This window comes from Equus przewalskii, chromosome 10 (assembly GCF_037783145.1).
Source record: "Equus przewalskii isolate Varuska chromosome 10, EquPr2, whole genome shotgun sequence".
Lineage (NCBI taxonomy): Eukaryota > Metazoa > Chordata > Mammalia > Perissodactyla > Equidae > Equus > Equus przewalskii.
In genome coordinates, this window is record NC_091840.1 from 50926750 (window position 1) to 50948697 (window position 21948).

General features: G+C 49.1%; 2 protein-coding genes, 1 long non-coding RNA gene and 1 other non-coding gene across 9 annotated transcripts; 1 reads left to right on the forward strand and 3 right to left on the reverse strand.

Annotated features, from left to right (window-relative positions):
- Positions 1 to 225: 225 nt before the first annotated feature.
- On the reverse strand, positions 226 to 16641 carry VAMP2 (vesicle associated membrane protein 2). Of its 3 annotated transcripts, XM_070563359.1 has the most exons (9): positions 16506 to 16641; positions 9409 to 9518; positions 6320 to 6401; positions 5122 to 5268; positions 3914 to 4154; positions 3287 to 3407; positions 2682 to 2840; positions 2536 to 2587; positions 226 to 1920 (listed from the first exon to the last, which is right to left on the reverse strand). In XM_070563359.1, coding segments are annotated over exons 5-9 (351 nt in total). In that variant the 5' UTR covers positions 3916 to 4154; positions 5122 to 5268; positions 6320 to 6401; positions 9409 to 9518; positions 16506 to 16641; the 3' UTR covers positions 226 to 1903. The 3 variants fall into 3 exon arrangements, with proteins under 3 accessions (XP_070419460.1, XP_070419461.1, XP_070419462.1); XM_070563360.1 differs by lacking the exons at positions 5122 to 5268; positions 6320 to 6401; positions 9409 to 9518; positions 16506 to 16641 and having other exon boundaries at positions 3914 to 4946; XM_070563361.1 differs by lacking the exons at positions 3914 to 4154; positions 5122 to 5268; positions 6320 to 6401; positions 9409 to 9518; positions 16506 to 16641 and adding an exon at positions 3644 to 3907.
- On the forward strand, positions 8304 to 11314 carry LOC139074149 (uncharacterized). Its single transcript, XR_011523662.1, has 2 exons — positions 8304 to 8557; positions 9187 to 11314. It is a non-coding gene; the product is annotated as an uncharacterized lncRNA (long non-coding RNA).
- TMEM107 (transmembrane protein 107) lies at positions 13276 to 21287 on the reverse strand. 4 transcript variants are annotated; one of them, XR_011523651.1, is made up of 6 exons: positions 18393 to 19509; positions 18155 to 18222; positions 17951 to 18051; positions 17103 to 17199; positions 16506 to 16877; positions 13276 to 13834 (listed from the first exon to the last, which is right to left on the reverse strand). XR_011523651.1 is itself a non-coding variant. In XM_070563332.1 (6 exons), the coding sequence occupies exons 2-6, from the start codon at positions 19042 to 19044 to the stop codon at positions 16825 to 16827; spliced, it is 966 nt and encodes a 321-aa protein (XP_070419433.1). In that variant the 5' UTR covers positions 19045 to 19086; positions 21251 to 21287; the 3' UTR covers positions 16037 to 16824. The 4 variants fall into 4 exon arrangements, 3 of the variants coding, with proteins under 3 accessions (XP_070419435.1, XP_070419434.1, XP_070419433.1); XM_070563332.1 differs by lacking the exon at positions 13276 to 13834 and adding an exon at positions 21251 to 21287 and having other exon boundaries at positions 16037 to 16877; positions 18155 to 18217; positions 18393 to 19086; XM_070563334.1 differs by having other exon boundaries at positions 13276 to 16877.
- On the reverse strand, positions 16058 to 16192 carry LOC139074252 (U8 small nucleolar RNA). The gene has a single exon (XR_011523788.1). It is a non-coding gene; the product is annotated as a U8 small nucleolar RNA (small nucleolar RNA).
- Positions 21288 to 21948: the final 661 nt, after the last annotated feature.

The window sequence follows — 21948 nt, forward strand, 5'->3', positions numbered from 1 at the left end:
GACCGCAGGGCTCACCAGGCCCGGACCCGGATCTTCAACACTTCCTGTTATCGACTCCTGGTGCCCCCCCGTGGCCACTTGGGGAATAACACTTTGCCCTGCTCAAGGTCAGGCCCTCAGGCAAAGCTCAGTCCCTTCCCAATTCATCTTCTCAACCTTCCTATTGTACCTGCAGATCCAATACCCTTCCCACTGGTTAAAAAAAGATCTTGGAACAGACACCGCCTGGTTACTCATTACACATTTATTGTACATTTTCACAATCTGGATGCGCCACAGAATTGGGGGCATGGGGTGAGGGAAGGGGGGGCAGGGGACACTGGGATAATATGGGGGGGTCTAGAACACAGCACCCCCACCCCCAGCATCTCTCCCTACCCTTTCATACCACAGCTTACATCTCCCTGCTCCCCCTCTACACAGAAACTTTAAGTGTGGGGGGAAGAGTTTGGGGGGGTCCCCTCCAGTGGCAGGTTAAGGGACTGCACTCTTAGACCCCTAAAATTGTGCCATTTAAAAAGACATTAGACCATTCCTCTATCTCTTCACTAAAGGAGGAGGCAGCTCTATCTTTGGGTTCGACCACCTTAGAGAGGGGCGAGAATCCCCATCTTCCAGCAAGTCCATATACACATTGGCAGTGACTAGTACCCCACCCTGAATTCAGGGGGGCAGTCAGAGGAGCTGGGCAGTGATGGGGGCAACACCCCCCAAATTGGGGAGGAGGGTTTTCAGTCCAACCCCCAGCAGGGGCGGGGCCCGAGGAGATTTCAGGCAGGAACTGGGGGGATTCTCTGCCCTGTCCTACTCCTCCCCAAGGCAGTGATGACCCCCACACACTGGTAGCCACCTCTCCCAAAAGAAATCACATTGTGGCCAACCCCCAACTCTCCTGGTGGGAGGGGGAGGAGGCAGATCAGGCAGATGGGAGGGAAGGAGATCCCATGGGAATGTCAGTTGGGTGCCCCACATGAAAACTGGGGAGCAGGAATGTGGGGAGAGACTCCAAGTGGCAGAATTATTGGTCCATCATAACACACTGAACTCCAAGACACTTACACACCAGCTGGGGGGAGGGAGAGGAGGGGACAAAAGGTTTGGAAAATGGGGGTAGGGGAGGCAAACCGGACTAGAGGGGCTAGGAGGGGGCGATTCTGGGGGCCAGAACAGCCTGGCTCCCTGAAAGCCCAGGCTCCCCACCACCTGTAAGTGATGTCATGCAAATGAAAGTGTGATACAAGGACCAATGGGGACTAACTCCTCAGTAAAAAAGAAACACCGGTTGAAAGAATAAAGAGAAGAGTGATGGAACAAAAAAGGAAACCAAAAGGGATGTCAGTATGCAAATGATTGCTAATTAACATGCTGGAAGCTCCCAGAAGACCCTGGGATTCTTAGGACCAAGTGGGGCTAGTCTCAGAGCCTCCCACCGATGCAAAGAAGATGCACCTGAGGAGGCCTGGACAGTTGCTTTTTGTTTTATTTTGTAGGGGAGTGGGGGTACGGGGAAAGCCAGGGTGGAAGGAAGGATCAGCTAAATCCAAGGGAAGGAGGAGAGGAAGAGGGACTATTGCATAGCAGATGCAAATGAAGGGACTTGGGCCTGGTTAGGGAGAGAGGGAAAGGGAAGGAGGGAAGGAGAAGGGGAGTGATGGGAACCTCAGGAAGGGGTGTTAAGGACAACCGGAAAAATCTTCTAGTAATAAAACTACAAACAGACCAAATATATATAATATTATATATGTATAAATAACAGCTGGCTATTTACAGGGGGGCAACACACACGGACACACACACACGGTTCCAGGGGAGGGGGGGCTGGAAGATATGGCTGAGAGGTGGAGGAGCGGCTGGGGATGGAGGGGAGAGGCCCTTCTCTGGGCAGGGCAGGCTCCTCAGGGGTTTAAGAGCTGAAGTAAACTGTAGAGAGGGAAAGAGAAGGAAGAAGACGGAGAGGGGAGAAGAGAGAGAGAGAGAGAGAGAGAAAGCAGTGTGTCAGGCCTGGCCCTGCTCCCATCCTCCCCACTTCCCAGCTGGCTGACATCCCTTCCCCTCTCAGCCTCAGGTTTTCCATCTGCAATGCAAAGGGGCTGGACAGGTGGGTTCCAAGGTCTGTTCAACTCCATGGTATGGCCTTGGGGCCACCAACCCCTAATCCTCTGGGCCTCCGAGACCACAAGCTCTCAAGGAGGTTGGCTTCCCAGCCATGTCTCAAGCCCCTGGGCCTTTCCTGCTCTCCCATCCCCCAATTCCAGGGTTCCCAGACTGCGCTCTTAGACCCAAAGGGTCCTCAACGGAACAGTAAGGATCTACCAGCTTTCTTGTTTCCAAAAATCTTAACAGAAATTGCCCAGAACCAGGCAAAGTGCAGGCTAAACATCAAGGTTTTGGGCTCTAGGTCAATCAGAACTGCCATGGCAGCTATATATGCTTTTTGCCGAACAGTAAAAACTAGGTTAATGACCTTCAAAACCCAGAATTTGCAGGGGGAAACCTCTCCAGAGAAAGGACCCTAGCCACTCCCGCCCCACTCACCGATGATGATGATGAGGATGATGGCGCAAATCACTCCCAAAATGATCATCATCTGGGGGAGAGAGAGAGGGTAAGTGAGACAGACCGTGATACCCCATTCACTCACGAGTTCTCCAATCTGCCCTCCCACCTGCCTCCACACTTACCTTGAGGTTTTTCCACCAGTATTTGCGCTTGAGCTTGGCTGCACTTGTTTCAAACTGGGAGGCCCCTGCCTGAAGTGCGTCTGCACGATCGTCCAGCTCCGACAGCTTCTGGTCCCTCTCCAGGACCTTGTCCACGTTCACTCTCATGATGTCTACCACCTGGGGGAGGGGCCCACCTCAACGAGGGCACTTCTTGACCGTGCGCCCACATACGGAACATGCACCCCGATGCTGCCAGGCTAACATGCCAAGGACACACACAGAACATGCCTAGCACACCTGGGGACATGCAAGGGACACACATCAGGGGCATGCTGGTAGCCAGACATCTCAGATGTCATAGCAGCACCCTCTATTTATCAAGCCTCCAGCAGCCCGCCCATCACCAGAGCACACCTGCCCAGGCTGAAACACCCCCAGGCTAGCAAGGCTGACTAGCACCCCAGGGCCCTTCCAAGTGGTTGACAGGAATGGGGCATGGTATGTCTTTGTCTCAAAACTCATGAACGTGAACTGCCATCACCCTCAACCCAGATGGGCCCCACATCCCTGTTTGCCGGTCCTCAAGGTCCTTCCCACTGCCTTTGACACCCCCCCACACTCACCTCATCCACCTGAGCCTGGGTCTGCTGCAGTCTCCTGTTACTGGTGAGGTTTGGAGGGGGTGCAGGGGGGCCTCCCTCCCCAGTTGGGGCGGCGGGGGGGGCGGTGGCAGCGGTAGCCGACCTGAGGGGCAGGAACCCATTAAGACCCAGGGCCTGGAGCCTCCAACCCCGCAGCGAGGGCTCCGCCCATCTGCCTGTCCATCCATCCGTCCCCCACTTCCTCCCTCCCTGGAAGAAGGCCACCCGATGGGCGCCCTGGACTTCGTGGGGCCCCGCCGCCGATAAGCTGCATGACCTTGAGTGAGGCCTCCTCCCCCCTCCGAGCCTCAGTTTCCCGGCCTGTCAAATGAGAGCGACCTCATAGACACGTTTCGAGATCGACCCGAAATGACTGGCGGCAGCGATGACAGGGGCGGGCGGGCGCCGGGTCCGCTCCCTCCCGCGACCACCGCCCGCGCGGCCCGCCCGGGACGCGGGGCTCCGGCTGCCCGCGCGCAGTCACGGGCGCCGGCCTGGGCGCGGGGCCCGCGGGGGGCGCGGGCCGAACCCCGGGCACTCCCCGGGCCCGCACACAAGGGTGGCGGCCGACGCAGGCAAGCCCGGTGTGAGCGCGGGCGGCCGACTCACATGGCGTGGGCAGCGGGCGGAGGACTTGGCAGCTGCAGTGATGGCAGCGGCGGCGGCGGCTCGCGCTGGCTCCGACTGGCGCTGGCTGCCCGGGACGGGAAGATGGCGGCCGCACGTCACCCACATCCGGGCACTGCGGGCGGGGGCGGGGCGCGGCGGGCGACTCTTCGGGAGCCGGGCCGCGGGGGCGGGGCGGGGCGAGGCGAGGCGGGCCTGGAGCCGCGGTGTCCCTGCACGTATCCTGGCCCGCGAGCCCCAAGCCTGATTGCCGCGGCTTCCCCACACCCACCGCCAGCCCGCCCTGCCTGGCCGCAGCCCTCACGGCGCCCCGCCCCCACACCACGGCCTCCGTCCGCCGTGAAACCGCAAACCAGTCCCCACCGCACACCGCCCAAGGTCTCGGCCAGCACCCAGGTCCTAAGCCCTGGTGACGGCCTTCAGCACATGGAATGGGAGCGGGAAATCAGGTCCCCGGGGCAATGTGGATGGTTGGGACCCTGCTGCTGAGGTGGAGTGGAGCGGTGGGAGTGGGTCCCCAACCCATCACCCCGCAGGTGGATGTCTCAAGGGCGGTCTGGGGCCTCTGGCCGCTGGGGAGGAGGCTATGAAGTAAAGATGAAGCAGCCTCCCCGCCCCGCCTCACCCAAGTCACTGCAGCGTGTGAAAGCTGCCCCTCCTCACAACGAGTTCAGACCAGGGGTAGTTGGCAGGCCAGGCCCCACTGAGGTAGGGGCAAGTTTCGGACCCCAGGGAGGAGGGCACGACGCTGCCCCGTGGGACTGCTTCACGTGGTGGCCGCAGACCGGCCAAAACCTAGCTCTGGCCGAGTTGAGCCAGCTACCCCAGCCGCAGAAGGGCGCGGAGGAGGGCTCCGCCTTTGATCCCAGAGGCCTGGGCCCACAGGACAGGTTTTTTGTTTGTTTATTTGTTTGTTTTAGGGGGAAGGAGGCCAGTAGGCAAGGGGGCACCTGCAGTACCCAGATTACATAGTACTACTTTACACAAAGATTAGCCTCATAGGTGTGAATTAGACAGTTCCTGTCTTGTCTCTGGACCCAAAATATATTACATCGTAGGCACTAAATATATACGTTTGTTAAATGGCTTGATCTGGAACCTGGTAGGAGGAGATTCTCCACGGCCCCTTCTGTCCCTGACTGGTCTCTCTTTAGGTCCTCTAAACAAACCCGGCAGCTGCACACACCCACCTCACTCATTCCCAGCAGAACTGGCACCGAGGGGAAGAGAAGAGGGGACCAGGTGAGCTGCCTGTCCGGAGGGGTGGCTCAAAGCAAGCCTCAAAAGTGAAGAAGAAGGCGCCTAGGGGAGGCCGAGTCAGGGTGCTCACTGCTTTCCTGGAAGGGGAGGAGGGGAGGCCCGTGGCCTTGGTCTGAGACAAACAGGAGCCAGCTTCTTCCCTCCCCCACCCAGGCTTCCCAGGGCCTCTGGGTGTGATAACCTCCCCCATGCAGTGCCCCACTCCCTCCCAGCAGAAGCCTGGGGACTGGCTCTGTCACCAGAGGTGTTGGTTTCCCAGCTGTCTGAGGGAGGTGAGTGAGCAGGGACTATGTGTTGGGTGTGGGGACTCAGCAGAGATAAGATGCTCTTAGCTCCCTCCTCCCCCTAAGAGCAGCCACGTCCTTGGTCCTTGTGCACTGACACAGAATGTCAGGTGGCTCAATCTATGTGAAAAGGACGAAAAGAGCCTGGTCCATGAGGGCCTCAGGTTGTGCTGTGGGGTGCTAGCTCCTGCTTTATGGCCCTGAGACTATGCTACTTTCTAGCTAAAGAACAAAGATGCCAAATTCCAGCCTTTTAAGTTCAAAAGCCACAGTGTCTGGGTCTAAGACAGGGAAGGTTGGAAGGAGGTACAAACAGGCACAGCCCTTCCCCCGCCCCCCACCTCTGCCCCAACACCCTGCACTAGCAGAGGAGAAGCTAGTGAAGGACCAGACAAGATGTTCAACGCTGGTTAGGAGTGATCCTCATTTTCCCTGATGGCCAAGTCTGGGGGATGTGTGAGAGACAGACCCAGAATATATGTAGGGAGCCAAGGCCATGAGGTGTGGCTTGGAAGGCTGGCACAATGCTATTGCTATTGGATCCTGGCGGCAGCAGGAGCAAGGTAGAAATGACGGCAGGTGTGATATGTGGAGGCGGGGACCCAGGAGGATTTATCTCAGAGAGAGGGCTCTCACTGTGCCCCCCTACCTGTGCTGTGGTGCTAAGGAAATCCCCCAATTTAGACCAGTGTGGAGGCAGGAGAAGGGGTGGGATGGGATCACTGAGTTCACCTGGAAATGAATGTTTTCTGCAAGCAAGTAGAATGGAGACCCAAACAGAGGTAGGTTAACTAAAGACAAAGTAGCGTGTTTACATAACTGAGATCGTGGCTTCTACATTTACCTGCTTGGGGGGTTGGCAGCCAAGTCTCTGGGCCCCACTCCCAAGGCTCACTGAAAGGATGTAGGAGGGCATCCAAGTTCACCTGTAACAAGCATCTCTGGTGACTCTGATGTAGGCAACACAGAGAAATCCTTTAATAAAGGTTTTCTTTTATTGTTTTTTCCTCTTCTAACAACTGACTTAGAAGTTGGGATGGAAGGGGGCTGGGTCATTCCCGCACTGACTCATGAACTTGCTCCATCCATATGAGTCAAACCTGACGGAACTAGTAATTAGTTTCAGAGACCTTGTGTGTCCCTCAACGAGGCTTGTAAATCAAAAGCCTTTAATTAGGAGCAGAAGAAGCATGCCCTTGGGGATGCTGCCTGGAATGGGGACAGAGGGGCTAGCCCCAACCATCAGTCAGCTGCTCAAACCCTGTGACCTGGGGCTGAGCCCTCCAGTCCTGAATCAGGGAGGGGCCTGCCTGCCAAGCCCTGGGCTCCTGGAGGGAAGGGAAACTACCAGGGACCTACTGTGTGTCTGACACTTTACACAGATTGCCACATGCTGTCAGGTTTTTTTTTTTTAAAGATTGGCACTTGAGCTAACATCTGTTACCAATCTTCTTTTTTTTCCTTCTTCTTCTTCTCCCCAAAGCCCCCCAGGACACTGGGATGCTGCCCCAGCATGGCTTGATGAGCTGTACCGTGTCTGTGCCCAGGATTCGAACTGGCGAAACCCCGGGCTGCCAGAGTGCAGCGCTAACTTAACCATGCGGCCACAGGGCCAGCCCCTGCTCTCAGTTTTTTAATTACACAAATAATGTGACTCCATTCTCCTTGCAAAATATTAAGACATTAGACATGAAGCTGAGGTTCCCTTGGCCACCCCCAACTCATTTGTCTTTTTGTTTTACTTTCTAGAAGGTTTTGTGTATCCTCCTTTTGGGGGAAAAAAAGAAGTTTTTTGTTATATTTATCTATTTATGCAATATCTTCTCTCATCTCTCTAACGGTGATAATTAGATTTAAAAAATTCAATATTAGGTTTTAAAGTAGGTTATAGGTAACACAATCAAAATTCAAAATTCAAAGGGTAGAAAAGAATGTACAGTCAGCCCTTGTTCTGAGCTGCCGGACCCCCACCCGACACAGCTGCTGGCTCCAGTCTTGTAAATCCTCCAGGATGGTTGGTGCAGAGACAAACATAGATACTTCTTTTTTTTTTTTAAATAGAAATGCCAACAGACTATAGGCATTGAGTTGCCCCCCTTCTTTTTTACTTTCCAATTGTAGGTTTGTTTGTTTTTTCTTGTGCTCCCTAGTATTTTTGTCTCTTCCAATTTCTCTGATTGGCTTTTATATATAAATGGGAGGAGTCTCTCTCTTTCATTTTGGAGACTTTCCTTAAATGTCTGCAGGGCCTTGGCTCTCTGTTCATATTTAATAGGGGCACACCAAGAGGATGATTGGAAGCTGGGGTGGGGGGGCACTCACTGTCTGCCTGCTTTGCTGTGGGTCAGCGAAAGCCTTTTCATGGGGACTCCCAAATGCTGGTAGGTGGCAGGCTTTCTCCGGGGCCATTTCGTTTTTTGAGAGAAGAATCTCTTCCATTCTCCCTACCGTGCCCTCAGTGCGGGTGTGGGGGATCTGGAGCAGGGCGTGGCTCCTGTTTCTAGCTCAAGCCTCACCTCTGTTGGGCCAGGTGTCCCCAAGACCAAAGCCTCCCTGAAAGGAGCGCGCAGAGGGGCGGTGGGTGGGGCTCAGGTGCGAGAGGTGAGGAAGCCCCAGGGGCTCAACACTTTGAACAGACTCTCAGGCACCCCTGTGTTCAGCCAGGCTCTGACCCGGGGTCTGGGGACCTGCAGGATCTCCAGGCATCAGGTCCTGACTCCCTCTGCCCTGCCTGTCCTGTCACCACCCTTCGGCCACCCTTCGGCTGTCCAGCCGCGTTGGAATCAAAGCCTTGTTGAAATCTTTTGTCCGCTGCTGTCTTCTCTCAGGTCTCTCAGTCCTTGTGGATCTATGCCTCTTTGACTCCTCTCCTGTTACTTAGTTAAGTTTTGGAAGGAAGAGAAGACAAATGCTCGCGGCCAATCTTCCATGTTTAACCAGAAGTCTTACCATGGTTTATGTAACTCATCCCTCAAGCACCAGCCTTTAGGTTGTTTCCAGTTTTTATGCTATCAGGACAGGGCTCTCAGGAATGTTGTAAACACCTCCCGTGATCACTCAAACCTCATGACCATCCTCCGAGGTAGGTATTGTCTTGATTTTACATTTGGGGAAACCCTGGCTCAGAGAAATGCCCTGATGGGGTCTTCTTTTATTGGCTAATCAACTTTGCTTTTTTTCCACATATAAAATATCTCTTTTTAAAGTTTTTTTGTATAAAACATAATATACATACATAAAGTGGTATCTTTTTAACCTGTGTAATTCTCCTTGCACAAATACCAGCACAGTGCCAGAAACAAGGCAGGCAAATGAATAATGAATGAGGGTGAACTACGGTCTCAGTGAGGAGCGTTTTAAAAGAGAGCCCAGCGCAGCAGACAAATGGCTTCTAATGCTGAATTCCTAGGCATCGTGTGGGGGGATGGGTTTGGGCAGGACCGTGTGCCCACTGTTCCTGTGAGGACAGCCCTGTTTGGCCTGGTGATACCCTGATCACTTGCTGCCACTTTCGCGAGGGAGCCAGCTCCTGTCACTGCAGCAGGACAGGCCCAGGCCTCAGGGCCCCTGGGAAGCAGGGTGGTGGGGAAGCCACATGCCAGAGCCCTGTGTGGGTAGGACAAGACATAGGCAGATCAGAGTCTTCTGGGACTGGGAGCCTGGGAGGCCTCCTGGTCCCAAATCCTCACTCTGCAACCCTCTGTTTATTAGAGAATCACTGATTGACTGGGGTGAACAAGCAGCGGAGAGGAAAAAGTCCTTCTCCAGATAGTGTGGTTGGCAAGAAGCCACATCTTCCTTATTTCCCTCCATATCACATGCCAAGCCCAGAGTCTGGCAGGAAGAAGGTCCTCACTAAACACTTGTTGAATTGAGTCAACTGTCTTGGCCTGACAGCCAGGAGACTTGGGTTCCAGCCCCAGCTCTCCCTACCTGCAGGATGTCCTGAAGCGAATGGCTTGCTCCTTGGGCCTCATTTTCATCACTTGGTAAATGAGGCCTCTTTCATTCTACAATGCCAGGCACTGTGCTGGCACCAGGAGCTGCAATAATACACAAGCAAAGAGGTCATTAAAACACAGCGCGTTTGTCAATTAATCCTCACTAAAGCTGGGGAAAAAAACCGCATCGTGATCTTTGATGGACGTCATGATTGAGAACTTGCCAACACAGCTCAAACGGATTTAAACCAAAAAGGAGAATCTGAGGCCTCACAGAGCTGGAACACAACAAACCAGCCGGATGCAGGTGCTCACATGATGTCATCAGGGATCTTCTCTGTTTCTAGCTCTGCTGGCCTCTGATTTAGCTTTATTTCCAGACGGGAACATAAGCAGCTGCAGGCGCACATTCTTTTAAAATGTTATAGTCTTGTATTTTTTTTTTAATGTATGGAGTTCAAAGTTTCAAAAGTTCAAAAGGGCATATGGAGAAAGTCTCTCTCTCACCCTGTCTCCCAGCCACCCAGCTTCTGCCCCTCAACAACCAGACCTCCCAGTTCCCTGTGCCTCTTTCCAGAGATGTTCTGTGCACCTAACTTTCCACTTTTTTACACAAATAGAAGTGAACTATATGAACTGTGCTGCGCCTTGCTTTTGTCACTTGTATCTTGGAGATTGTTCCGTAACAGTGTAGAAAATTTACTTTTGGGGGCCAGCCCAGTGGCGTGGTGGTTAAGTTCACACTCTCTGCTTCGGCAGCCTGGGGTTCACTGATTCAGATTCTGGGCACAGACCTACACACCACTCATCAAGCCATGCTGTGGCAGCATCCCACATAGAAGAGCTAGAAGGACTTACAACTAGGATATACAACTACGTACTGGGGCTTTGGGGAAAAAAAAAAACAGAAAAAAAAAGGAGGAAAATTGGCAACAGATGTTAGCTCTGGGCCAATCTTCCTTACCAAAAAAGAAGAAGTACATACCTTGAAAAAAGAAAAAAAATTTACTTTTTTCCTGGCTGAATAGTATTACTCTGTAACATAATTTGTTTTTTAATTTTGTTTAAGATTTTATTCTTCCTTCTTCTCCCCAAAGCCCCCTGGTACATAGTTGTATATTTTCAGTTGTGGGTCCTTCTAGTTGTGTCATGTGAGATGCCACCTCAGCGTGGCCCGATGAACGGTGCTAGGCCCATGCCCAGGATCTGAACTGGTGAAATCCTGGGCCGCTGAAGCAGAGTACACGAACTTAACCCACTCAGCCACAGGGCCGGCCCCTCTGCAGTGTAATTTAACCAATCCCCTCTTGACATGTAGGTTGTTTCCAATCTTTTGCCAACACAAGCAAAGCTGCAAAGAATAATCTACACGTTCCCTTTTCACCTATGTGCAGACATGTAGGGCTAATTCCCAGAAGTGAAAATTTGAGGTCAAAGGATATGGGTGTTTGTGATTTTTATTGATTTTGATGGATATTGCCAAATTGCTCTCTGTGAATGTTACCAATTTTTATTCCCACCAACAAACAAGTAAGGCTTGTTTACTTAAAGCCAAACCCTCTCCAACTCTCTGGGACACTTTTTGGTCATTACAAATATAAGTTAAACATGGACTGCATTTCTCTTATGGTGAATGAGGTTAGGCATCTTTTCAGATACTTGAGAGTTCTTAATATTTCCTATTCCGTGAAATGTCTGTATAAATTTTTTGTACATTTGTTATTGTGTTGTTGGTATTTTTCTTATAGATTTGTAGATTTTTATGTATCAAAATTAGCCCTTTCTCTGCCATAGGAACTATAAACATTTTCTGGAGATTGTCATCTATCTTTTAACGTTTGCTTATGATTTTTACCATGCATATGTACTCTTAACATTTTTAATATATATATTTAAATGTGTCTTGTCTTTTATGACTTCTGTGTTTTGTTCTCATACTTAGAAATGTCTTCCCAGGGGCCGGCCTGGTGGCGCAGCAGTTAAGTGTACACGTTCGCTTCTCTGTGGCCCAGGGTTTGCTGGTTCGGATCCCAGGTGTGGACATGGCACCGCTTGGCACACCATGCTGTGGTAGGCGTCGCACATATAAAGTAGAGGAAGATGGGCACAGATGTTAGCTCAGGGCCAGTCTTCCTCAGCAAAAAAGAGGAGAATTGGCAGTAGTTAGCTCAGGGCTAATCTTCCTCAAAAAAAAGAAAGAAAGAAAGAAAGAAAGAAATGTCTTCCCCACTCCAAATTACTTACTTCTGTGGTATTCTTGCCAAAAATGCATAACCTCAATCTAGAATGAGAAAACATTGGACAAATCCAAACTGGGGGACATTCTGCAAAATAACTCACCGGGACCCTTGAAATGTGTCAAGATCATGAAAGGGGGAAAAAAGACTGAGGAACTGTCTCAGATCAGAAAAGTCTAAGGAGACATGACAAATAAATGCAATGTGAAATCCTGGATTGGATCCTGAATCAGAAAAAGGGCATTAGTGGGAAAACTGGCAAAATTCAAATAAGATCTGTAGATTAGTAAATAGTATTGTATCAATGCTAATTTCTTGGTGTCGATAGTTATACTGTGGCTACGCAAGATGTTAACATATGGAGAAGCTGGGTAAAGGATATGCAGGAACTTTGTACTATTTTTGCAGCTTTTCTGAAGGTCTAAAATTCTTCAAAATAACAAGGTTAAAAATGGCAGTTTCTATGAGTACCTTTATGGTTTTATTTTTTACACTGTAATCTTTGACCTATTGGTAATATTGGTGTAGGGTATTGATCCATGTGTTTCTCCAGATGGCTACTCAGTTGTTCTAATAACTTCTATCGACTAATCCCTTTTTCCCATACTCACGTTTTTATTTATTTTTAATTATCTATTTATTTTTAAAACTGTGGTAAAAAATACATAACATAAAATTTACCCTCTTAACCATTTTTAAATGTACAGTTCAGTAGTAAGTACATTCATATTGTTATGCAACCAACCTCCAGAACTCTTTCATCTTGCAAAACTGAAACTCTGTCCCCATCACACAGCTCCCCGTCCCTCCCTCCTCCAGCATCCCCCTAGACCACCATTCCGCTTCCTGTCTCTGAATTTGACTGCTCTAGCTACCTCGTCTAAGTGGAATCAAGCAGTATTTCTCTTTTTAGTGTCTGGCTTATGCTGATTAGCAAGCCATTAGTTTCACAATAAAATGAAAATCTATTTCTGATACTAATTGGCAAAGCCACCGGTGTTGACTAAGAGACGGATCATCGAAGTGCTTGTAGCAGCAACTTCTGGATTGTGGGTGAGGGAACTGAAGCACAGAAAGGTTAAGTGACCTGTTGCTGATCAAATGGCCAAGAAGGGGAGAGGGTGCACTTTGAAGCCAGCAGACTGGTTCCACAGCTTGCTTCCAGAGTCTTTGCCCTGGACGAGGGCTCACATAAGAGAGCCACGACTTGGAAACCAGCAGCATCTAGTTGGTGTTTGAAGACAAGAGGTGGATGGAGTCACCCAAAGAGTAGTGATCACCGATATGTAAGGGGCAAGTGGAAGAGATGACCCGGTAGTATGTCCCCAGCAACTGACACACTGTAGGTTCTCAGTCACTATTCACTGGATGAGTCTGAAGGAGCAGCCACAACAGTGGAAGGTAAGTCAGGGGAACCATTTTTCAGAAGCCAAAGTGAAAAAATTTTAAAAGATTGGAGTGGTCAACACATTATATGCTGAAAAGAGGTCAAGCTAAAGTCTGAGAAGTGACCTCTGGATTTAGCAACAAGGAAGTCATTGGTGATGAGCAGTTTCTTGAGATGGTAGGGGCAGGCGTGTGCTGGTGAATGGTGAACAACCAACTCTCCAAAAACATCTCCATTTATGTACTTACATAAGTTTATTATAAATTTTACTAATATAAAGGATGTGTAACAGAATTTACAAATAATCATAAAATATACAATATTCCTTGTTATAAATTCCACTCTTGGATTCATGATTTCATAAGTGGAGTTGTAATCTAACTACAAGTGTAGTTCCAACATGAATGTTGGTTGATATTTTTATTTACATTTTCGAGTAATACAAAAATGAAACAATGAAGATATGTTGAAACTTTACTGGTTCCTCACTGATTTGAGTGACTCCTTTGCTGAATCTGATAATAGTTTTCAATTCCTGGGAGAATATTTCCTCGATTTTTTTCTGCTATGCACAATGTAACACTTACAGACATGACACTATTTTTTTCTTTTTCTTTTTTTTTTTTAAAGATTTTATTTTTTTCCTTTTTCTCCCCTAAGCCCCCGGGTACACAGTTGTATATTCTTCGTTGTGGGTCCTTCTAGTTGTGGCATGTGGGATGCCGCCTCAGTGTGGCTCGATGAGCAGTGGCATGTCCACGCCCAGGATTCAAACCACCGAAACACTGGGCCACCTGCAGCAGAGTGCGTGCACTTAACCACCCGGCCACGGGGCTGGCCCCTATTTTTTCCTTTTTTTTTTTAGCTGAGGGAGATTCACCCTGAGTTAACATCCACTGCCAATCTTCCTCTTTTTGTATGTGAGCCACCACCAAAGCATGGCCACTGACAGACTAGTGGTATAGGTCTGTGCCAGGGAACTGGGCTGGGCCACCAAAGCAGACTGTGCCAAACTTAACCACTAGGCCACTGGGGCTGGCCCCAGATATGACACTTTTAAGTTTAATTTGCATTATTAACATTTTCTCCATTACCTTCTTAAATCTAGACAATCAACAAAGCCTGATATGTAGTGTTTGCCAATTTCTTTGTTGTAAATACTCCGACCAAGGCCAATTTCAAACTACCTACTTGATGTCACTAAATGAGTTGGGAAGAGATACACAGTAGTACATCATTGTATAGTATTTCCACCATACAGATACAATAAATTTCAATAACCTCAAGAGCATATATAATAGTAAAATGCAGTAAAATAATCAGGAAGTAATGAGTTTGGGGTATTTATTACCTCTGTTTTTAAATATAATTTATATAATTGTAAGTTTGCACAATTTAATTTCTGATAAGAGCTGTGTTTAAAACCCGGTCCAGGGCCAGCCCAGTGGTGCAGCAGTTAAGTGCACCTGGGGTTCACTGGTTCGGATCCCGGGTGCAGACATGGCACCACTCGTCAGGCCACACTGAGGCAGCGTCCCACAAAGCACAACCAGAGGTACTCACAACTAGAATATACAACTATGTACTGGGGGGCTTTAGGGAGAAGAAGAAGAAAAGAATAAAAAAAAAAAAAAGATTAGCAACAGGTGTTAACTCAGGTGTCAATCTTTAAAAAAAACAAAACAAAACAAAAAACCCGGTCCACAATGTTTCTGAAAAACAGTCAGCTTTCACAAATCGGTGGAGCACACCACTAGGTGGGAGTGAGAACCAGGCTGCAGTGGGATGGGACTTTCCTGACCAAGCCTCTAACCATGGCCAGCAAAGTCCATCTTCCTTGCCTTCCCAACAGTCTGCTCCCCTACTCTCTGTTCCAGCCACACTCCAGGACCTCACTCAAACTGCTCCTGTAAGGGCGAAACTCCTGCCATGTTGGGAAAATTAATCTCTACCCCATAGCATCCTTTGTAGCATTTATCACAATTTGCTATTAAATTATTCTGGGAGTATAGGAACTTGTTTCTTGTCTGTCTCCACGAACCATACTATCTGTGATGGCCAAGGTTGAGTATGGGTCATAGTCACATTTATTCTCTCAGTACCTACTACAATGTTTCCCACATGGTAAGTGCTCAGTAAGTATTCATTGAATGAATGCTCAGGATGAAGGGCTGCCAGAATGGACAGTCTGCTAGGGAAAGGTTGCATGTGTGTGAGGCATCACCTGAGGGGCATCACCAGAAAGCACCTTCTCTGATGCCTTCTGCTTATTTGGAATGGCCTGTGCTCCACCATCTACAAGTGAAAGTACAGAGAATCTTCTCAACATACACTGAACCTTCCCAGGAAACACGACCCTGAGCATATTCATTCCGTGACAAGGTAGAACTTTAGGCTCTTGTAATTTGTTTGTACAATGCCTAATTGAGTATATTTTAATAACTTTCTTTTGAACATATTCTTGTCAGTGCTAGCAGGCAGAAATGGGATGTCCTCATCAAGCTACTGACTGAACAACAGGGGAGCTTTGCCAGGCTTCTGGGTACAGCTCTTATCACCAGGTCAGTCCTGCCAACAAAGTGGCCCTTTTTGTCGTGGTGGGATGGAAGGTTTGACAATAAACCATTTGTGACAGCAAGTACAACTGGCACGAACGATCATTTCATAGGAAATCAGACATACGTAAACATGCTCTGCTCATTTAAGCTTTGAAAACAGAAAACCAATAGACCCCAGAACTACATACAAGACTAGCCCCTTAGCGATGACACTCTCAGAAACAAACAAAACCTACTGGCAAATCTGACTTAATAGAAAGAACCCATCTGTACCAAGATATCCAGCCCTGCTTCATCATTAAGTATCGGAACATTTTAAACCCAGTTAGCCGTCACCGTGACACAAAAGTTTAAAATAACAATCACGCTAACAATATCACCACACGGGTGTCAACGAAAAAACTACAACTCCGACCCTGAATATAAACACAGCATGAAAAAATACGATCGTCAGGAAGAATCAGACAGGAGCAATCAGGATGTTGCAAGTCCTGATTACGCAGAGACGCTAATCACGAATCATGCGCACTCCAATCATCATTTTCCAATCTGCCCCCCAAAGGAGGAACAGGTAAGGATTATCCTACCTGACGATATTCAGCATCTTCAATGCATCCCGTACTCAGTGAAAAAGATTCCACTAACAGCTAGGGCGAGTATATAACGCATTAGCCTGAGCAAATGGTTATTTAGGTTCCTCCACTTATGTTGCGACATTTATTTGCAGATCAGCTAAAATATATTTGTTTCCATTTGGCTACCAAAAGGGATAAATTAATTCCTCCCAGAATGCTCCACTCACTTACGAGCTTGGAGTCCTAGCCGTAGGAGCCGCCTATTTACATATCTCCGCCCACTCCCTTCGCCAGACAGCTACCGTAATAACCAAAATAAAAGCGATACTTACCTTACAGTCTGCAAAGCTGGAAAACAACCTTCCGTTTCTCCAGTAGTTTGGCCACCCCGATCCTCCCCTGAAATTTTTACAAGTCTTGATCTTACTCTAAAATATATTTTATTACAAAGGGCTAAATAAAACGTTGATAATCCTAGACGCGAGAGAAAATTACCCTAACACTACTAACGCTGACATCTTCCACCAAATAGTTTCAGTCGCAGCGCGGAAGCCTAGCGCTGCCTTCTTCCAGGAACGGTGAATGGTCCCTCGCTCCTCCAGCCTTCATCTGTACGTTCCCGTCATAAAGGTGGTCAGAAAGGTTTCTTTTTCAGCCCAAAAACGCTGATGAATAATGCCATTTCGGTGACAGCTGGGAGGGCACTGCCAAAGGTAGGTGGTGGGTTCAGGGCCCCTTCCAATAAAAATCCCCAAATCCCCAAACCAGAGACCCCACCCCCAAAGTGTAGGTGGGGCGGGATTTCAAAAGACTACAGGAATGTTGAGTGGATCTGAGTTTCACACATGGAGCAAAGGGCTGGGTGGGGGAAACTTTGCGATTTAGAGTAAACCTCCCACGCCCATCTCCAAACATTGGGCGCTACCTACCTGCAGAAGACAAAAATGTACCAGTATGTAGTGCACTCCCAACGCTCGAATATGAAAAAGGAGAGGGCCACAGATGCACTACAGTGAGCTCCAATGGCTTGAGAATGCACCAGAGTCAAGGAGGCTTATGGAATGGTAGAAAGTGATGGGCCAGAAAAGGCCGGTGGTGAAGCTGGCATCCGCCCTCAGGTTCACCTCTTGCTCCTTCCCCACACTGCAAAGGCCAGAGCTGGCAGGCCCGCCTCCTGAGGCTTTAGGACAGCCATGTGAGTAGAGGCCAGGGGTGAGCCTGCACAGCTGGGACCCAGGCTACCCCCACCCCATATCTATAGGCTAGCCTGCACCCTTCAGGTGAGGTAGGAGTAGGCTCCTTCTCTCCCACAGGCCACACAGAAATGCTCGCAGTGACTTGACACACTCTGCAGGATTACCCTCCAGCACCCTGGTCCTCCTGGTCCACAATTCAATGTCAAGAGCCTTCCCTGATCCATCTTTCTCACTTCCTCTATTTCTTCTGAGTTCCCACAAGGCTTTATACCTTTACACACTCCTACAGCACAGTGCTTATCACACTGAATTACAGATGTCCGTGTGTCTGCCTCTTCCTCAAGGTATAAATAAAACTGTGCTTTACCTCCCCTTTTGGATCTCCAGTGCCTGCTGCATAGCAGGGCAAATGATCGCAGATTGTATTAAATCTTCCACATTGCCTAAAGAGATCTCTAACTGGAGAGACTGTTTGTCCGCTAAGGCAGACACCATTGTGCCAGAAAGGCCCAGTTAGGCAGCTAAAGGGAGTTGTGATGGAAATGGACAGTGTGGGAAAGGTGCGCAGCCAGAAAAGATACAGATGAGGCTCTGGGTGCTGTTGAACATGGAAACTCCTGAGAAGAAACCGGCCAGCTCCACTGCAAAGAGGCCCAGGGTGACAGAGAGCGCGGCCACCAGTCTGCAGAGAAGAAAGAGGGTTAGTTCAGGCCTTCTGGACTTCTTCTAAGACCCCTGCACTCCCACCACTGCTTAATTCTGACCACCCCGCCCCAAGTGCTCACTGAATGTCCTGCTTCTCATATTCCTCGGGGGTGAACGTGAGAGGCAGGCAGGCCTGGATGTTGCTGTCCTGGGGAGCAGGGCAGAGAGGAAGAGAAGTGAAAAAAAGGCGGGCTGCGGGGCAGGCCTGGGGTCAGCGAGGGATGGGAGGACCCGACCAGGGGAGGCCCTGGGAAAGGGGCGGGGTTGGGCTGGGGCCACTCCGAGGCAGGAATGGGGGCGAGAGGTCCTGGGTCTTACCCGGGACCAGAATAAGGTGATGACGACCACCAGATGCGCCAGGAGCGTCAGGAAGCGAGAAGGCACGAGTCCTGAGATCCGGCCCATGGCCTCCAGCGGCAGAGGCACTGCCTGGGGCGGAGGCCGTGGTCTCAGGGGCTGGAAGTTCAGGGATGGCCACTCCTGAAGTCTCCGAGGCCAGCACACAGAAACTCGACAGACGCCTCCTTCCCGCTCGCGCTGGCACCGCCCAGTTGCCTTGGCAACCGCGTAGGCGGGCTTCGCGGCCGGATCTCCGAAAATCTCGCGAGAGCAGTAAATTCGGGAGCCGCAGCCGGTCTTCTGGAGGTTGCTGGTCCCGGGTGCCCTGCGAGTGGTCCCGGCCTGGTGCGGACCGCCGGCCAGCTCCCAGCGCGCAGCCGAGCCGTGTGCACCTGGGAGTGTGCGGTGTGGCGCCGCCCCGCACCGCCGAATCTGCCCCCGTAGGGCGAGCGAAAGGAAACCCGCCCTGCCCTAGCCCGCTACACCCCTTCCTCCCCGGATGCCCACGCCCGGTGCGGCCGGGCCCCAGGCCCCCGCTACGTTGCCCAGAATGACCCTCCGCGTAAGAGTTGCTCACCAGAGACGCTGTCACCGCCGCGCTGGGATTAGGGCATCTCCATGCCCAAGGCATGGACACTCGCTCCTTTTCTCACTGCATCCCTTTATCTTCCCACTGCCCAGGGCAGTGGGACAAAGGGAACTAAGCGTGGAGAGATGGATGTCCCCAGATTCTCCGGCTGTCACTTATTGTCACGGAGCCTCTGGTTGTCCAAGGACCTCAGACCTGAACCTTCCTTGATCTGATTCCGCCCACCCTACTCCCCAGACAACTGACCTTTGGGCCTCACAGGGCGTCCCTGCAGAACGGAAAGTTCTCGCCCACGTTTATTGCTCACAGTCAACTCCCATCCTCGGGGGCCCTCCCTGCCCACTTACCAGAAGATCATCTTTCTCCCTACTCTCCATCCCAGTGCTTTTAGGTCGGTCTAAACCACCACCCCAAGGGACATTTCTCATTCATTCATTCATTCACTCAACAGATATTCGTTGGCCAACTGGTAAACGCCAGGTACTGTGCTGGGCTCTCGTTCTTGACAAAAGTCTCTACCTTCCCAGAGTTTATATTGTAGCCGGGGAGATCGATAACAAACATGCAAACAAATAAGTCCGCATGGTGATAGGTGCCATAAATAAAATTTTAAAAGGGAAACACTACAATAATATGATCAAGAAAAGGCTATTTGAAAATGAGTCATTTGCTCTTAAACTTTGTTTTAGGCAATGTGGTCAAAATTGAGAGGAAACGCATTTCTCTCTTCCAGGCCCCCAATGTAATATATGGATTTCCTTTTTATAAACCAGTGACTGAAAAAATTCAGAATTCAAAGAGAGAGTCAAAAGATGTTTCCTCAAGGTCATGAAAGACAAAGACTGAAGAACTTCCAGATTAAGTGAGACTAGGATGTGACAAAGTTGACATGAGAGATTTAATGTATGATCCTAATGGATCTTGGATTAGGAAAAAAACCTATTTCTTTTATTATAAAGGATATTAGTAGAACAACTGGCAAAATTTGAACAAGGTCTCTAGCTTAGATAACAGCATTGTATGAGTGTTACCTTCCTGATTTTTGAGAACCCTACTGCCTTTATGCACGAGAATGTCCTTGTTAGAAAATACACACTGAAGGGTTTAGGGGCAAAGGGGCGTTACATCTGCAATTTACTCTCAAATGGTTTAGAAAAAATATATATGTGTCTGTAGAGAGAGAGAGACACTGACAGAGCAAACGTAGTCTCAGTGAAGGCACACAGAAATTGTTTGCATTATTTTTGCCAGTTTTCTGTAAATAAAATTATTTTAAAATAAAAAGTTTTAAATGATAAGCCTTTTTAAGTTTTTCTTCCAGGTCATATACAATATTATCATCGAGACATTAAATTGCTTCGTAAAGAAGAAGGAATGATTTCTAGGATTGAGAGTCGCTAAATGTTGAACTCCTGTATATTAAAACTATGTAATAACATTTTCATATAAAACCACCTCTTTAGTGGGCAGCACAGCTTCTTCATAATAGAGACAATGTGATCACCAAAACTCATAAAGTAAAAACTGCAATCGTTTACACTTCTCAGAGGAATTATTTTTATAAAGAGTGAGGTTCAGCAAAGTCTCTTTATTCTCTACCGAAAAAATATTTGATTATAATCAAATATTACCCACACAGGTTTCTCAGCTCTCAGGTGTGTAGTGGAGGTTCTCTCTCTCTCTTTTTTTTTGGCGAGGAAGATTGGCCCTGAGCTAACATCTGTTGCCAATCTTCCTCTTGTTGCCTGAGGAAGATTGTCACTGAGCTAACATCTGTGCCAACCTTCCTCCACTTTTTGTATGTGGGATGTCACCATGGGGACACCGCCACAGCACAGCTTGATGAACGGTGTGTGACTGAAGTCTGTGAATCCTGGGTCACCGACGCAGAGTGCGCAAACTCAACCACAATGCCACCAGGCTGGCCCTGGGAGGTTCTCTCTTTAACTGGACTGTTTCAAAGTTCTGAAAATACTTTCAAACCTCCCCCATCTCAGGAGGGACAGGCAAACCCATGAAGTACAGTGGACCCAACTGCTTCTCTCCCTTGAGATGACCCTCATCACTATTAATGATGTGACAGTGATGAGTGACAGTGATGACACCTAAAGTACGACGAAAGGTGGGCTTCCCGTGCTCTCTAACATGGAAATTACAGAGTAGCAAGCATGGAAACATTCTGAGCACATAGACAAGATGCAAGGACTGAAGAGTCCTCATACTTTTCTTCCCTTTGCCTATAACTTACATGTCTTTTCTGCTGGGAATAGAAGGCCCAGGTCTTCAGACAGTTTATCAAGTTGAACTGTTCACAGATGAAGGAAGCACTGTCAGAGTAAAGCCCGTGGGCTTGCATAGAGGAAAGCCCGTGGCCTTGCTTTTGCAAGACTTCCCGAGGTCCCTGGAACAAACAGAACGAAGAGAAGGAGTCAGTCATGTGAAGATCTGGGGACAGAGCATTCCAGGCATTGGAGCAGCAAGCGCAAAGGTCCTTAGGTGGAACAAGCCCAATGTGTTTGTTGAATAAAAAGGAAGCTAGTGTGTCCGAAGCCTGGTAATGGATGGAGAAGAAGAGATCAGGGTGAGCGGGATGGGTAGACAAGGGTCAGATCATGTTGGATCTTGCAGCCATGGGCAGGGACATGGTCAGAATTGTATTGTAGAAGATGAGTGTGGTTGCAACATGGAGAATGGATTTTAAGATTTTAAGCAGAAGGCCAGTAAAGAAGCCATAGAGTTATCCAGGAAGGACAGGATGAGATCGGGCCAGGATGGACTCAAGAAGGAGGAGCAAAGTGGAAGGAATCAAGAGATAGTTAGAAATGGGTGAAGGGGGGTATAAATTTATTATTTTTTTTTAAAAAAGAGATAGTTAGAGGATAAGAAGGTCTGGACATGGGGCTGTGGGTGGGTGAGAAAAAGGGAAGGGTCGAGGATAACTGTTAG

Excerpts from the sequence above, each read along its gene's own strand:
- TMEM107 (XM_070563332.1), bottom strand. The coding sequence starts at position 19,044 with ATGCCTTGGGCATGGAGATGCCCTAATCCCAGCGCGGCGGTGACAGCG. Across the intron at positions 18,218-18,392 it reads TCACCTTATTCTGGTCCCGG|CAACATCCAGGCCTGCCTGC; the intron begins GTAAGACCCAGG and ends TCCCCAGGACAG. Across the intron at positions 18,052-18,154 it reads TATGAGAAGCAGGACATTCA|ACTGGTGGCCGCGCTCTCTG; the intron begins GTGAGCACTTGG and ends TCTTCTCTGCAG.
- VAMP2 (XM_070563361.1), bottom strand. Across the intron at positions 2,841-3,286 it reads CCCAGGCTCAGGTGGATGAG|GTGGTAGACATCATGAGAGT; the intron begins GTGAGTGTGGGG and ends CCCCTCCCCCAG. Across the intron at positions 2,588-2,681 it reads ACTGGTGGAAAAACCTCAAG|ATGATGATCATTTTGGGAGT; the intron begins GTAAGTGTGGAG and ends TCTCTCCCCCAG.